Source organism: Herpailurus yagouaroundi, unplaced genomic scaffold (assembly GCF_014898765.1).
Source record: "Herpailurus yagouaroundi ecotype Mexico unplaced genomic scaffold, PumYag 185, whole genome shotgun sequence".
NCBI lineage: Eukaryota > Metazoa > Chordata > Mammalia > Carnivora > Felidae > Herpailurus > Herpailurus yagouaroundi.
In genome coordinates, this window is record NW_024412416.1 from 11,540,598 (window position 1) to 11,558,081 (window position 17,484).

Here is a 17,484-nt window from a genome sequence, read left to right on the forward strand (position 1 = left end):
CGGAGCCCCGGGATGTTAGTTTTCTTTCTGATGATCCTACTTTTTCTCCCCAATTGTTGAAGGAAGAAAGTCCTGGCTTGAAAGGAGGGTAAGTGGTGTCTCTCTGGATCTCATCATTTGGCAATGACCTGTGACCCTGGTCTTCATGTCTCCAGCCTCTGTTCTATAAATACTTACTCTAATTTCTCAGACTTAACTCCACTGGTCAAAGGGCTCCTCCACCAACAAATCTTCCAGGCAGACAGCAGCAAGGCCTCCCCAGCAGTGCCCTTGGCCACCCTAGTCTGATCAGCTTGCATCACAGGCAAGAAGCCCCAGTGTGCACATGCAAGCTGGACCTGTGAAGGTGGGAGAGTTCCCCACAAAGCAGGCCTCTGGTGAGATATCAGAGGCCACCCACCCAGAGTCCCAGGCTTGTTCAGCAAGAGATTGCAATGGCCTTTTAGTTTGTCCTCCTAGATACAATTCCATCCACTCTAAATACCTGTACAACTTCACCTTATTGTTGTCTAGCTATTGCCTAAAATGCAAATCTGTTACTCTCCTGCTCGGGAATCTTCAGTGACTCCCTATTGCCCTTGGAGCCAAATCCCTGACATATAGGCCCTGCTGACCTCTCTAGATTCATCTCTTCCACACAATATGTCCCAGGCAATATGTCGCTTGCCTTCCCCTTAATACCCACACTGCTCCACACCTCTACGCCCTTACATACATTTCTTGTGCCTACAATGCCAGAGCCTGATGTTGCCCAAACTTCCTGGTTATAAGAATTACCTGAAGAGCTTGTAAAAATAAGTATCCATTCCTAGGCTCACCTGCTGAACCTGGATGCCCAGGTGAGAGACACAGTGAATCTGTATTTTTAACTACTGCCTGAAGTGATTCCACTGCTCGGGAAAGCTGGAAAAACACTCTTCTAAGTGCCTCATCCACAAATGGACTAATACTCACCCATCCTTCTAGATTTCTCTCAGTGGTTACCACCTCTGGGAACACGACCAAACATTCCTCCTTCCCATACTAATATGGGAATATTAATAGGCCAATAGTTTGCATTTACTGAGATCTTGGTGTGGTCCAACAGGGTCCTAAGTACTCGATATGCAATGACTCCTTTAATCCCTGGAATGGGGTGCTGTTGCAATCTCTATCATAGCTAAAGAAACCGTTGGGCATATTCCTTAGCTGTAGGGAAAGCTCTTAGGAAGCACAGAGAGGTTGAGCAGGTTGCCCAGAATCACACAGGTAAGAAGTAGGAGTGTGCCTTCAGAGCCCTCACTGTTACCTAACGTGGCCAGGTCACACCTGCAACAGCATGGTCATCTTGTGAGCTGAGGGTGGCTTACTTGCCTCCTTCCTCTGCTACATCCTCAACTCCAGAAGGCAGGCCCTGTACAGCCCCAGGGACCAGCAAAGTTGTATGTGTGTGGTAAGAGCCTAGCAAATACGTGTGGCAGGGAAGAAGGAGCACGGGTGACAGGAGGGGCGGGTGGGTGCTGGAAGATGCCCTGGGTCTTTGGGGATGAGGAAGAGGTGAGGGGAGGCAAAGGCTGGACAAAATGAAATACAAGCAACAGCGCCTCATCTTGCCCCAAAGGACCATGATGCTTTTCTCCCTGGCAGGTGCAACCTGGCCCCCGTGCAGGAATATGCCCGGGATGTGGGGCTCAAGACAGACCTGGTGACCATGAACCCCTCCGTCATCCAACGGGCCTTTGAGGACTTGGTCAACGCCACTTGGCGGGAGAAGTTGCTGCAGCGACTGCACAGTCTCAATGGCAGCATCCTGTGGATTCCCGCCTTCATGGCCAGGGGCGGCAAGGAGCGCGTTGAGTGGGTCAACGAGCTCATCCTGAAGCACCGCGTCAACGTGCGAACTGCATACCCCTCTCTGCGCCTGCTGCACGCCGTCCGCGGGTGAGCGGCCTCTCCCTGGGGGTGGGGGCCGTCACCGAGTATGACAGGTGCTTGGTGGGCAATACTCCTTTCCCAGATGCATTTCCACTCCACCTTACCCCCCTCACTGGTTGTATGACCTCAGCACGTCCCCGGCCTTTCTGAGCCTTCCCACCTGGAGGAAGGAGGGGCGCTGGCAGGTGGGTTCCATCCGGCATGCCAGTTTTGACCAATCAGTAGTGCCAGCCTGGAGAGCTGTGTTGAGAACAGTCCTCCCCTTGCTGCTGCGTGAGTGATAAACCATGAAGGGCAAGGATGGAAGGAGGAACATGTGTTGGAAGCTCTTGCAATAGTTTGGGTTGGGGCTGACTGTGGCTTTGACTGGGACACTGGTGGCAGATAGGCAACAATTGGCTCAGATTTGCTGAATACTTTGGAGGAGAGGCAGCAGGATTTTCCGGTGGGTTCTGCTTAAGGACCTCCAGGGTGTGAGAAAGAGAAACATCCAGGATGGCAGTTAGGATTAGAGCTTGAGCAGGTGGATGGACAGTGGCACCATTTTCTGTGAGTGGAGAGCTGGGGAGAACCCCATGCATGCCTGGGGGTATTGAGGAAGAAGGACTTGGGGCATATTAAGCTTGAGATGCCTGTTACAAACATGCCCCTGCACACTCCTGACCTTGCAGCTTGGGTCAGGCCCTACAACCAGATGCCCATCCAGTCACATGGCGGGAGTTCACTGTCCTGCTCTGGGCATAAGCGAGCCCCTTGTACAGACCCCCTGTGAAATTGAAATGCTCTTTACTGGGGCCTGAGCATAACTCAGTGTGACCCTGGGAAACTCTGTAGCCAATCAAAGGACTCTTGCTGTCCTCACCAAGGTGACCCCTGAGGCACCCAAGCCTGTGACCAGCTCTGGTCTCCTTAGGGTGGGTGTCAACACAGAAACCCATTGCCCCCCAAAAAGGCCTAAAGAGACACTCAGTAAGAGGCAGCTATGCTCATGGCTCATGGAGCAGAGTGACTCCTGATGGACACAGGGCTCACTGGGGCCACATCCCTTATCCTGGAGGTTCACCTGTCAGGCCTTCCTTCAGCATCCACTTCACCCCTGTCACAGCGTGGGTCTTGCCCCCAGAAACCCCCATCTCTTGGATTTAGGTTCCAGGCCTTAAATGTTGCCTCTTCCTGGAAGGAAGAAATTCTTTGCATGGTTTGGAGGTCAGACAGGATAAGAAAAGAAGAAGGACTGCCCCTTGGTAAAGAGAAACAGTCCCTTAGACAGGGAAAGGGCCACTACCTGGAAGAGACGTACACAGCCAGAGCTATTTCCAGCTATAATTGACTCACTTTCATCTGTCAAAATAGCATTAAGCACCAGTAATAGGCCCTTTAAACAAACAGGCTGTTAATCCTGGGATGGCAACATTTTCTCTTGCAGCAACTCCCGGGAGGAAATCCTGCAGGAGAGAGAACAGGGCAGCCTTCTGCTTTTAGCAAGGAAAAGAGGTGGGGGGCGGGGGGCGGAGAGGGCTTCAGGGGCCTTGGAATGGATTTCTGCCAATGAGCCTCTCCCTCTGTGGGGTCTGGGGTCCAGGAGGGCATTACAGGAAAGGTGGGTAGCATCTGTAGTGAGAGGGAGGGCTTGCCTTGGACTTGGTGGGAATTTACCTGGGGTTTGCTTCAAGAGGAGGAGTGGGCTGGTGGGGGCAGGGGGCACGTGGAAAAAAGCCACAGGAGAAAAGACCAAGGGACCACAGAAAAGATGGCTGAGTAGGAACCTGGCCCAGAGGCAGACCCGTCTAGCATGAAAATTGTGGGCTTTGGAGTTAGGGAGCCCTGGCTTCAAATCCCGGCTCTGCTACTCATGCGGTTGAAGAGGCCCATTGTCTGCCTGAGCCCTGTTTTTTCTGTCCCTTCACTGGGGAACACTTCCTACATCTGAGTGTGTGTCCTGTGCTGACGAAGGAGACACACAGTCAGTCAACCATAGCTCCTGCCACCATGCCAGCTGCCACCAACCACCCACCAAGGGATTAGACTTGACCTATAGACTTAAGAGGTAGAAGTTAGGGGGCGCCTGGGTGGCTCAGTTGGTTAAGCATTCAACTTTGGCTCAGGTCATGATCTCACAGTTCCTGAGTTTGAGCCCTGCATTGGGCTCTGTGATGTCAGTGCAGAGCTGCTTCAGATCCTCTGTCCCCCTCTGTCTCTGCCCCTCCCTGCTCATTCTCTCTCTCTCTCTCTCCCTCTCTCTCTCTCTCTCAAATAAGCAAACTTAAAAAAAAAAAAAAAGACCATATTTAAAAGGAAGAAGTAGAAGTAGGGCCAGAAGGTGAAACCACAGGAAGGAGCCATATTAGGCTCAATTTTGATAAAGGATCCTGTAGTACAGTGATGGATGAAGTCAGAGTCACCTGTCGGGAGTTCTTCACCTCAAAGTTCCAGTATAAACTAGTTCACAGGATAATCTTGTTCCTTATTTAAAAATCTATAATTAAATTCTGTTTATGAGGTGGGAGGGGATAAACATGTTCATTGTGATAAAATATATACAACATAATATTTACTACTTTAACCAGTTTTAACCAGGCAGCTCAGTAGCATTAAGTATATGGACACTGTTAGGGAAACAGATCTCCAGAAATTTTTCATCTTGCAAATCTGAAACTCTGTACCTATGAAACAAGAAAAAGTCCCCTTTTCTCCAATCCCTCCAGCCCCTGGTACCACCTTCTACTTCACTTGCCATGAATTTGGCTACTTTATATACTTCCTACAAGTAGATTCGCACAGCAGTTGCCTTGCTGTGACTGACTCATTTTCACTTAACATAATGTCCTCAAGGTTCATCCATACTGTAGCATATGTCAGAATGTGCTTCCTTTTGAAGACTGAGTAATATTCTGTTTGTCCATTCACCCATCAAAGGACATTCAATTTTCTTTCACCTCTTGACAATTGTGAGTAGTGCTATTATGAACATAGGTGTGCTCTCTCTTCAAGACCCTGCTTTCTTTTTTTTTTTTTATGTTTGTTTTGTTTATTCTTGAAAGAGAGAGAGAGCAGGGGAGGGGCAGAGAGTGAGGGAGGCAGAGAATCTGAAGCAGGCTCTATGCTGTCAGCACACAACCCAGCTCAGAGCTTGATCCCACAAACTGGGAGATTGTGACCTGAGCCAAAGTCAGTTGCTGAACCAACTGAGCCACTCAGGCACCCCAAGACCCTGCTTTTGATTCTTTCAGCTACATACCCAAGTAGAATTGCTGGATCATATGGTATTTCTGTTTTTAATTTTTTAAAGAACCTCCACACTGTTCTCCATAGTAGCTGCACCATTTTACAATCCACCAGCGGTGCCCAAGGGTCTTGGTTTCTCCACATTTTCACTGACATTTGTCATTGAATTTTCCCACATCCCTGATAACACTTGTTATGTTTGTTTGTTTTTTTATATAGTAGCCCATGTTAGCCGCTTTTAAGTGTACAATTATAAGAAAGTGGCTATTAGAGGAAAATGTAGGGGAAAATCCTTATGACCTTAGGTTAAGCCACGGCTTCTTAAGAATGACACCAAAAACACAGGCAACAAAAGAAAAAACAGATAAAAGGGACTTCATCAAAATTAAAACTTCTTCTGCACCAAAAAGCCAATATATTAAATAAGTGAAAAAAAAATCCACCCACAGAATGGGAGAACATATTTGGGAGAAAATCACATAAATGGGAAAATAAATGGGAGAAAATCACATATCTGATAAGGGATTAGTATCCGGAGTACACATGGAACTCCTACAATTCAGCAACATAAATAAATCAAACAGCCCAATTTAAAAATGATTTGGATAGACATTTCTACAGAGCAGATGTCCAGATGGCCAAAAAGCACATGAAAAGATGCTCAACATCACTAGTCATTGGGAAAACACGAAACCACAGTGAGGTACCACTCTACACCCACTAGGATGATGGCTATCAAAAAAGTGGGAAATAGCAAGTGTCAGTGAGGATGTGAAGAAATCGGAATCCTTGTGCCCTGCTGGTGGGAATGTCAAGTGGGAATGAACTTTGAGTCATCCTAGCGTCTTCGTTCTTCAAATGAGGAAGTCAATGCCTAGATGGGTTGGGTGATTTGTGGGAGACCACGCAGCCAGTGAGAGGCACAGCCAGGCACTCAAGCACATCACCCCACTCTAGCCAGTGCATGAGATGCAGCAAATTTACACCCAGCCCGGTCTGGATCGGGGGTCCAGTGAGCTCAGTGGGCCGGGCACTGCCGCACTGGGGAAGCGGTGTTAGGAGACCACAGTGGGCAGCAGCATATATGAGCGCAGTGCACAGGGCAGTTCTGAGTATGGGGCAGCTTTCCCACCAGGCACAATGCACCCAAAGGTGAGAATACCTCAGGGTCCCACCAAACACCCGCTGGCACCTGAGGCTTGACACAGTCTTGTGGAACCCTCTGTTGAGGCTCTCAGTGTCGTTTGCCCCTTGACCTCACCTTGGTCTTTGCCCTCCCTCATTCATTTGGCTGTTGGGTGGCTTGCAATGCCCAGATATGTCCACATGCAAGTCACTGTGCTCCCAGGGCTGGTTTAGTGTCCGCAGTCCATCCATTCATGGGGAAAAAATTGTGGGATGCTCTAGTAACCGCCAATAGGCTTCTTGTGAGGACCACATGAAATCATGTATATAAATCACTTCCAGAGCCAATGCTGCTTGTGTTAAGTCCATCCGGCACTAACACCTGGCACATGGTAGAGCCATGTCAAGAGACCAAATGACCATGGTTTCAGTTTCCCTGGTTCAACAATCTCCTAGTACACATTTGTGATTATTAACCTACTTCTGGTCACTAATTGTTTCAGGTGTAAGTGCCTTGAGGCCAGGGTGATGCCACTTCCTGCTGCACAGTGCTGATACTCAGAGAGCATCTGGCGACTGGTCAACAGGTCCCCAGTGACCTCAGATTTAAGAAGGACATGTAGGAAAAGAGACAAGGGCCACAAGTAACCATCCCTAACACTTCTGTGCCAGACACCGTGCTAAGCATTGTGTCACGTAATGAGAGAGCTACTACAAATATCCCATTTTAAAGATAAGAAAATTGAGCCTCGGGTGGTAAGCAACTTGTATAAGGTCCCATGGCTGGCAAGAGACAGATTCAGGACTCCTCCCTTGCTCCGGATCACCACCGCCCCCCCCCCCCCGCCCCCGATCCATTTGCCCCGTTACAATAACCAGGGAATAATGACAGAGGCCCTAGAAGAATAATGTCAGGAAGGCCAAAGCCTGAGTTTGAGCTTAAGAAAATAATAAGAACAACAGAAAGGGCATCTTATGTTTCAAGTAAGGAAAACCAAAAAGATAAGGGCAGGCGGTGCAGAGGCTACAAAAGACAGAGGGAAACTGGACTCTTGATTTCTCTTCTACATCTGTCTTCTCAGCAAAGAAGAGCTGTGGATAGTGTAACAAAGCCTTTGGTATCATTACTTACAATGCCACCCAACTGCTTGAAACCAGTGGTTCTCAACATGGTCCCCAGACCAGCAATATCAGCATCACCTGGGTACCTGTTAGAAATGCAAATTCTCGGGCCCAACCGGGCTTACTGAATCAGAAACTGTAGGACTGGGGCCAAGAAATCTGCATTTTAACAAACCCAGTAGGTGATTCCGATGCATGGCGTAAGTTTGAGAACCTCTACTCTCAACAAAACCGAGACCAATTAACATCCCGGGAGAAATCGTACACTAAGACCACTGAGAAGCTGGCAGTGATCTTCTCCAAATCATACAAAAATTGGAAAAGGACAGTCTGGAACAGCCCATCCTTGCCCCAATTTTCTAAACATGGGTGAAATGTGGACTCCACTGGGCTTGTTGTCAACCCTAACCCAGAATTTTAAAAAGGTCGGCAGTGCAATCAATGGCTCATGAACACCTGAAGAAGTAAACACCGAGAGCAGTTGTGCTCACTGGACAACGCCAGGGCACACTGTCCTGCTCTGCTTTTCCAACGAGGATGGCAGACAGGTAGAGCCAGGATCAATACTTTGACAAAGTATTTCTTGAGCAGCATGGAGAAAGAACTGCGATCTGATGGATGGTTCAAGGAGTAAAAGGGAGCAAATGTTAACTCTCTTCTCAGAGAAGCCTTGTAAGATAGAGGCTATTTTCATCCCCATTTCCTCACAAGGAAACAGGCTCAGAAATGCTAAGTGGATCGCCCCAGGTCACTCAGACGAAGAGCGGCGGGACTAGAACCCATGTGTATAGGCTTCGGTTGTCTCTACTCTTCCACTGCCATCCCTCCTCTCATGTCCTTGACCGATAGGCTGACCACTGTCTGTTGACCACTGACACCCAAAAGACACTAATTAATTAAAGGTTGATTTCATGGGGATCTCTAAGAACATTCCACCAGCCTCCCATCCTGCCAACTATCCCCATTTTTACCAATGGCTTAGATGAAGGCATCAGTTGTCTCCTTAGCCAATGCACAGAAGACATGACTTTTGGGACATTCCTAATATTTGGGGCTCAGAGTTGAATCCACACTTCTTTTGGTGGGCTGAAACAATTAGTCAGTCTAAGAGGGAGGAATTTAATATGGATAAATGCGAGATTCTGTACTCAAGTTCTAAACAACCGTATAATCTAAAATCTTAGATCTTATACAAAATGTATAACATTTCGAGAGTCTGGGAGATCAGCAATGACCTTGGTCAAATCCCACTTGGAGATGTTTTAGGTCCCAGGCCCAGGCATGAGAAGGACCACAGTGGCAGAGAAGTTCGAAAGTTGAAAGCTTTAGACAGAGAAGTCTCCAAAGAGCATGAGAACAATCTTTCTCTGATTAACAAGTATTTATAGGCTCCCAGAAGGCTCCAGGCCTGTCCTGGGAGAACACAAAAGTCAATGAAGCAAGGATTTTGCCCTTGAGGGGCTCAAGGATTTGGCCTGTGAGGCTCCAGGTGCAGAACTAGGGTTGAGAAGGGATATACAGGGAGTCAGGTTTCATCTGGACACTGGGAAGAACATTCCAACAAATAAAGGTCATCTGAAATGAGCTTGGTTGCCTCTTGTTCAGGCAGCAGTGAATGCCTCTTGGTGGGCCATGACTTGGGAAACCTGCATCGGGCAGAGTTAGTGTATTAGTTTGTAAGAACTGTTACAACAAAGGACCACAGGCCGAGTGACCTAAATTGACAACAGGAAATTATTGTCTCACAGATATGGAAACTGGAAGTCCTTCCAAGAGCTCTGAGGGAAGAATCTGTCCCAGGCCTCTCTCTCTCGTGGAGGACCAGCTCCATTGTTCTCCCTGTGTGCCTGTGTATCTCCAAATCCCCCCTGCGTATTATGACATCCATTGCATTGGAATAAGGGCCACCCTAATTACCTCATTTTAACTTCATTACCTCTGTAAAGACCCTTATCTCCAGATGAGGTCACAGTCTGAGGTTGACTTCCACAGATGAGTTTTGAGGGAACATCATTCAGCCCACAACAATTGAGCTAGATGGTCACCTTTTCCACTCAGAGAGTCTTTGATTCATTGCACCTGTGCCAGGAGACTCTCTAACCACTGACTACTCTGCAGATGCTTGCCCATCTGGGGTAGTTCTTGGGCAGGGGCTTTGCAGGGAGGGGGCAGCCTGGTGCTAAGAAAGCCTGCCCTTGACTCTTCGTACTGGCCCTGCCCCTGACTGAACAGCTCTTCCAGAGGGCTTCTGGCTCTGCCACACTGCAGGGTGGCACAGTGCCCTGGCTGGTTGCTGGCAAGGGAGATGATCAACCCAGCAGAAGGACACCCAGGCAGCTGAACGTGGCTGCAGGATGGGGAACACTCTGGTCCGCAGCTGGTAGTGAATGGCTCAGATTCAATGACAACAATTCGGAAGGCTGTGACCCACTGAGAGGGTGGCCCTCGGGCAGGAAAGCAGCCTGCTGCCTGGCCCGTTTAGCTGCCCAACCGTGGGCCTGGTGCAGAGGAAGCCTGTGAATTGATGCTTAATTGGGCACCAAAAGTGCTGAACGTAGGCCGCAGGATGGCAGTGATCCAGCGGGCATCCCAACCAGGGCTGGAGCAGATCTTCAGAGCGGGCACTGCTTGCTGCCTGGCAGCCTGGAGAAGCCTGAGGTTGGATGGGTGAGAGAGCAAGCCTGGTGCAGAGAATAAGAGGCAAGACCAGAGCAGTTGGGAGGTGGCCCCTCCCACACATGCCCGTCTCAGTCCCAAGAATGTGTCCCTAGGGCCAGTCCAGGAGCCGGGTTCCAGTCTCCTCCAGGGACGTGGAGTGTATATTCCATGACGGCGTGACATGGAGGAAAGGAGAGAGGTCTGCGGTATTAAGTCATTTTTCATAGACTGTCTCTCTATTTTTTAAATAGCAAATGCACATAGTAAAAAGAAAAATCCAAACAGTCTAAAAGGATTTAAAGTGAAAAGCAAGCAAGCCTTCCTCCACAGAGGCAGCCTGTTAAACTGGTTTTCTGTGTATACTCCTCCAGAAATAGCCACTTTTAAACATAAGGGAGCGTGTTTTAAGCACCATACCTTGATATATTCTGGAAATCATTCCACATCAGTACACAGCACCTAGCTCTCCTTTACAGTGTCTGGGCAATAATTTCTGTGAGCAGAAGCCATTGGTGGTCATCGTGGGTTTTTCCAATCTTGTCCCAGTATAACCACTGCTACAGTGATCATCTTATACTGACACCTGCACACATACATGCACATACTTGCTCGTTAGATGTGCCATCGCTAAAAAGAGATGAATGTGGGTATTGTTAGTTTGTATAGAGGTTACCAAATTGCCCTCACTAGAGGTAGGTACCAATTTACACTCCCACCTACGATTATTGAAAATTCCTGTTTTTCCATAACCTTGCCAACGTGGTATATTATCAACATTTGTTATGTTTCCAATCCAGCGGAAAATGGCATCTGACTGTTGTGTGAAATTGGATTCCTTTAGTTATGAATGAGGTTAATTATTTTTTTTTTTTTTTCCTGTCTGGAGTGGTGTCAATTTAACCTCCAGGATCCAGCCACAAGTTTTCAGCCCCCAAGAGGTAGTCTTTCTGTCCCTGCTGGGCCAAAGGGTGATCCCTGTGCATGAGCGACAGTCTCTTGACTCCCCAAGGGGCCCTCCCTGTAGCAGGAGGAAGCCCTGAAGGGATCAGCATCGTGATTTTTCCTCATGTTTTTTGGCATCATACCGTTAGCCTGCCTCTCTCATGTGCAGACCTGGTGGCTGCCTAGAAGGGTCTATGGTAAGGCCAGCCTCCTTCACTTCTCTGACCAGTGCCCCCACAGGGAATCATTGGCCTCTGCTTGCTCGTTTCCACTCATTGCTTCATTGAATAAAGATTTGTGATTCACCCACTTTGTGCATGAGCTATGCTAGGATCTGGGCTCATAAAGAAGCAGGAAGTCAGTCCACTTGCTCACAGAATTTTTAATTGTAGGGGAGGAGAAAGACAAGTAAATGAATAATTATAGCATAGGGTGATAAGTGCTCTGCTAGGGAAAGAACAGCACACAGGCACAGACCCATGTGGGGAGGTCCGGGAAGTGACATCGAAGCTGAGACCATACGAAGGAATTGCCAGCCAGGAGACCTGGGAGGTGGTGATGTCCTGCTGGAAACCAAGAAGTACCTCGTAGCCATGTGGCTGTGTATGCCAGGCGGTAGGAGGGACTTCAGGCCCAGCTCACGAGGGCTTCACAAGCCTGGCTGAGGCCACTGGACATTCTCCCGGGAACTCCGAGAGTCACTGGGGAGTTTTTGGTGGCATGGTCATACTTGAGGTTAACCTTGCTGACTCGACTGAAGAGCATTGGCTTGGGTAAGCACGGAGGCCTGAGGACCAGGAATGGGCCTCAACCATCCACGGGACTTAGCTCTGCACTGCCCCCCTTCCAGATTTTGAGACAAAATCCCCAGCTCTCCATCGTCACAAAGCTGGGCAGCCTCATCCTGAGATGTTCCCCAGGATACCAGAGCCCTACGCAGAGGGCTGTGGTCAGAAAAAACAGCTGTGGGCCCTCAGATCAGGGCCCAAGCTGTTGATGTGCATAATGGGAGACCAGGAGTCTGAGGGTCTTGTCCCCTATTTTGCTGCTGACCTTGCACAAAGTGACACCAAGTGTCCCATGGTAACTACCTGTAAGGCATTCCTGCTCCTTAAGGACAACATGAGCTATGTCCCACAAAGTGCTTTTAGTGTCTTAGAGAAAGCCCTTTTGGCGTCTTTTTCCAACAGCGGCAACCATTGCGTTTGCCACATCCCGAGCCCAGGGAGCCAGGAAGAAGGACAAATGTGCTTTGGAGATGATTTTGGCAATCCTCATCTATTGCTGTCCATGCTCATAAAATACGGCGCTTAATCGTCTTGGCAATTGGGGTAACCAATTTGAAAAATAATTACTGCCTTCTTTGAGATTACTTTGCCTTCTAATTAAAATCTCAAGACTGGGATATTAAAGGTGCATTGTCAATACAACATCCCGGATGCACCCAGCTAACCTCATTTGGGAAGGCAAAATTAATTAGTTTGTGTTTTAACACCCAGCTGTTATCCTAAGGAAGGAAACAGTGTACAAGTCGGCCACACACACAGTCTCTAAATTGGCCAGAGCGGCTGAGGAGATAGAAAGGAAATCAAGGGTGATTTGTTCCCACATGACTCAGCCAGCTTCTATTACAAGCTGCTCATTAAACGGCACCCCCGTGTCCCTGTCAGACATCGCTCAGGAGTGTTCTTGTTTACCCATGGCTGCAGGATGGGAATTAAGTGGGTCCCTCTGTGCCCCTGAGCTCTCGATTCAATCTGGAGCCTCCTTTGCTGTTAACACCTTCCCCAGTGATTGACTCTCGGTGGAAAGGCTGGCAGCAGATCCGAGAGGGCAGGCATCTCCGGCCCCAGCCCCGGCCCCGCCAGCCACAGGTACAAGGCCGTGTGCGCTGCGGGGCTTCCCCCTTTCTGCTTTTTGACTTCTTTGTATTTTCCAGTTCCATTTGAGTCAAACGTTTGCTGAGCACAATGGAAGCCAGGATAATAGTGGTTCTAGGCTGTGCTACAGTAACAACCCCCAGACCCTTCATGGTTTAGCACAACTGAAGCTCATTGCTCATTCGTGCAAGGTGTGGTGCAGGTCGGCTCCCAGCCTCTTCCAGCCAGTGATTCAGGGATCTAGGATTCTTCCTTCTTAGGCTGACACCGTCTTTATGAGAGGCTTTGAGGTTCTCCAAGGCAGAAGAGAAGAAGGGAGGGCCAGCTCTTAAGAAACATTGGCCCTGGAGCGCCTGGGTGGCTTAGTCAGTTGAGTGTCTGACATCAGCTCAGGTCATGATCTCGCAGTTTGTGAGTTCGAGCCCCGCATCAGGCTCTGTGCTGACAGCTCAGAGCCTGAAGCCTGCTTCAGATTCTGTGTCTCCCTCTCTGTCTGTCCCTCCACTGCTCACACTCTGTTTCTCTCTCTCTCAAAAATAAATAAATATTTTTTAAAAATTTTAAAAAAAAGAAACATTGGCCCCCAAGGGACACATTTCTTGTCACAGCCTATTGGCAAAAGCTGGTCACATGACTCCTGTCCAATTGCAAGGGATACTGGGAGATGTAGGAGGGCACATGGAGTGTTTGTTGAGTGCTGCTGTCCTCACCACAGTGCCCTGGCTGCCCCGTGCAATGAGCCAGGTGCCTCTGAAGCTCCTACCAGGAGTATAAGGCACGGCCCCTGCTCTCGAGGAAATTCCAGCACTGTTTAGGGGGGGAGACCAACCCATACACTAGCGAATTATCAGGCCAGATTGATAAGCACCACAGGAGAAGCAGGAGCAATGTTCATAATAGGTGGAAGCGATTACCTCAGTAGGAACTGGGAAGGAATGGAACAAAAAGAACATTTCCAGGAAGATGTGATTCATGTGGTTAGTTTGGGGGAGGGCGGCGGCGAGGGGAGGGGAAAGACAGTGTTCACCAAGGAGACGTGGGGATGAAAGTCACATCTGCAAGGGAGGGCAGAGCATGTGTCTGTGTAACCTCAGACCTCCTCCTGATCAAACTCTTCCCTGCCCATCTCTGAGCACAGCACTGATGTCCTGAAAAGAAATTCATATCCAAAAGCCTTCTCAGGCGAAGGGTCTTACAATCAGAAAATAAACAAACCACAAATCCCTTAATCTGGCATGTGGCCAGTGTTAGGGCTTCAATTTGCTCAGGGAGCAAATGGAGCTATGCTCTCGTGCAGGGACACTGCAGTGGCTCACACGCCCCTGGGTAGGGTCAACAGCCTCTGTGGCCAGCTCGGTCCTGGCCTCGACCCTCTCAGAATCACCCTAGGGCGGAAGAGGCCCAAAAACCAGGAGTGGGGAGGCAGCGTGTTATCTAAGCTCTATCTAACCTTTTCTCAGGCACATCTAGGACTGCTGCGTTTTCCCCTGGAACCTGAAAGAAGAGGTCAAGTTCAATCTAGGAGACCCATCGATTACCCACAGATACAGTCTGTTGACTCACCCAATAGGGCCTCACATGATGTTTTTATTTTATTTTATTTTTTTGAGAGAGAGAGAAAGAGTGTATGTGAGCAGGGGAGGGGCAGAGAGAGGAGACACAGAACCTGAACCAGGTTCCAGGCTCTGAGCAATCAGTGCTTAGACAGACACGAGGCTCGAACCCACGGACTGTGAGATCATGACCTGAACCGAAGTTGAATGCTTAACCGAACCACCCAGGAGCCCCTGTTTGTTTGGTTTTTTTAATTAGTTGCCAACATTTAAAAGCTTCGAGAAATTGCATAAAAATCCAGATCTCTGATACTCTTGGGAAAAAAAATCAGAAAATTCGGCACCACCATACTGGACAATGGTAAAACTGAGTGCCCTATTAGATGCCACAGTCCCATCACTGGCAAGCCTGAGGGTGGGCACTGGTTTTCTCTACACACATCCCAGCTCCCAGATCACTCTGTCACATCCCCTGCCAGGCTGCCGGGCTAGATGAGCTCTCTGGGCTCAATCGTCTTTAAAACTCTACAACTATTCCTTTCAGGCTCACTCGTTGCCCATCTTTTCTCTAAATATACCTTCCTCTTAGCAGAACCACCTACCGGTGAGAGCAGGGCTTTGTAGCCTTGGCTGCACATTTGAACTACTGGAGAAGGTTTTAAAATTCCCAGTGTCCAGTCTGCACCTAGAGGTTGCATTCAGGTTCAGTGCTCTTAAAGCTCCAGGCCATTCAGTGGACAGCCGAGGTCGAAACCATCGAGTTAGAACCGAAAATGCAACAGGCTAGCACAGGAGTGGGAGAGCTCCCTGTTATCAGAGGTAGTTAAGCCAAGGTGAATGAGCGCTTTGTTAAAGATGTGTGGGGCGATCCAAACATCAGCTGCTACTCTGCTGGGATTCTTCTCCTCCTTGTACTCTCCCTGCTTTTGCCCCCGCTCCCCCGGGGCCCTTCCAAGCTCAGCTCAGCCCCGTTGAACATACAAGGAAGGACACCTTCTCTGGTGAGCCTCGACCTCAGCACCAAGCGCCCGCCCTGAGCCAGCTCCATGACCTCCACGTATCAGCTGGGAGTAAGCTTCTCAGCTGTGCAGGGAAGAAACGATGAAGGACGCGATGTCCACACAGGTTTTCCCCCCATTTTTTCCCAGTTGTGTTTGTGGTTAGTGGAGCCATTGTCTTGCTCTCTGCCCGTGTCCCCTTCTTCTGATTCTGGGTTGAAAAATTCAGCCGCAGGGGAGTTGCTTGGCCCAGACAGGATGAAACAAGAGACCCAAGCACAGTGGTCTTCAAGTGACAGGCTCATGAGATAACAGCAGTTGCCTGTACCCACCTCCCCCCGGAGCACACGGTGCTCCAGAGAATCATGTTTGCTCTGATTCTGGCCACCTGGGACCACAGCCTCCACCAGCAAACTCTAAGGGGAGATTCAAATCACCCACCCTGACAGGATGGACCAAGGGAGGTGGGGGGTGTCCTGGAAATAGGTTTCATTATAGCAAATATTCCTGATATACTGAAATTATATGGGTTATTAGGAATCTGTAAGCTTGTCTGAGCCAACGGCTAATACCTCCTCCCCCCCACAAAAAAAAAAGGATTTTAAGGTTAACTTTCTGGAATGTCTTGGGGTTTCCCTTTGGGGGCTGCAGAAAGAACCACTTGCAAAAGACAGGGCATACCTGAGCTTCAAGAAAATCTTCCCCCTACTCACCCAGCTTTTAGCTAAAAACCACTGTGACTAATGAAGCAGTTTCAACTTCCAGCAACATGTAAACGTCCTGCCTGGCATACTTTTACTTCTGGCGTGAATTCAGTTGGTGTGTGTGACTATACAGTCACACGTATCACTGTGCTCGGGTGTCATCAGGAGCTGCACTGTGGCTGGGGAGTGCATGTGTCTCACAATGGCAGGTGGAGCTCATGGGGTGTGAGGTCAGAAAAATACAGTCAGCGTCTGGCGTGGACACATGGTCGTGCGGAGTCGGTGGTAAGGAATTCTGTCTTTCCACCGAAGCATATGTACTGCATGTAAAGGGATTCAGCCTAGGGTAAAGAGAAACTTTTACCAGAAAGAAAGAGGTTATACCACACACCCCAGTGAGTTTGAAAACCAAGCAGAAGAACCACAGGGGAGGGACGCCTGGGTGGCTCAGTCGGTTAAGTGTCCGACTTCGGCTCAGATCATGATCTCAGGTCTGTGAGTTCGAGCCCTGCATCGGGCTCTGTGCTGACAGCTCAGGGCCTGGAGCCTGCTTCGGTTTCTGTGTGTCTCTCTCTGCTCCTCCCCTGCTCATACTCTGTCTCTCTCTCAAAAATAAGATTAAAAAAAATTTTTTAATTGTCCCCTTCCTAGAACCCTTTTGTACTATTGGTGGGAATGCAAACTGGTGCAGCCACTCTGGAAAACAGTGTGGAGGTTCCTCAAAAAATTAAAAATAAAACTGTCCTATTACCCAGCAATTGCACTACTAGGAATTTATCCAAAGGATACAAAAATGCTGATTCTAAGGGGCACATGCACCCCAATGTTTATAGCAGTGTTTTCAACAATAGCCAAATTATGGAACTATACAAATGTCCATTGACTGATGGATGGATAAAGATGTGGTGTATATATACAATGGAATACTACTCAGTGATGAAAAAGAATGAAATCTTGCCATTTGCAACAATGTGGATGGAACTGGAGGGTATTATGCTAAACGAAATAAGTCACTAAAAAAAAGACAGGTATCACATGATTTCAATCATATGTGGAATTTGAGAAACTTAACAGGTGATCATATGGGAAGGGAAGGAAAAATAAGATAAAAATGGAGAGGGAGGCAAACCACAAGAGATTCTTAAATACAGAGAACAAACTGAGGGCTGATGGGGGTGGGGAAAGTAGGTGATGAGCGTTGAGGAGGACACTTGTTGGGATGAGCACTGGGTGTCATATGTAAGAGATGAATCGCTGGGATCTACTCCTGAAGCTAAGACTACACTGAATGTTAACTAACTTGAGAAGGAAGGAAGGAAGGAAGGAAGGAAGGAAGGAAGGAAGGAAGGAAGGAAGGAAGGAA

At 48.6% G+C, this 17,484-nt stretch overlaps 1 protein-coding gene across 4 annotated transcripts in view; it reads left to right on the forward strand.

Moving 5' to 3' along the window:
* The window catches only part of ST8SIA2 (ST8 alpha-N-acetyl-neuraminide alpha-2,8-sialyltransferase 2), a 67,103-nt gene that overhangs the window by 45,011 nt on the left and 4,608 nt on the right, over positions 1-17,484 (forward strand). For 3 of the 4 annotated variants that reach the window (XM_040493745.1, XM_040493743.1, XM_040493742.1), the window contains one exon: positions 1,627-1,920. In XM_040493745.1, coding sequence (XP_040349679.1) covers positions 1,627-1,920 — 294 coding nt within the window. Of the gene's footprint in view, positions 1-1,626; positions 1,921-6,767; positions 11,296-17,484 lie in introns of those variants that run through there. The other variant, XM_040493744.1, reaches the window with a different exon arrangement.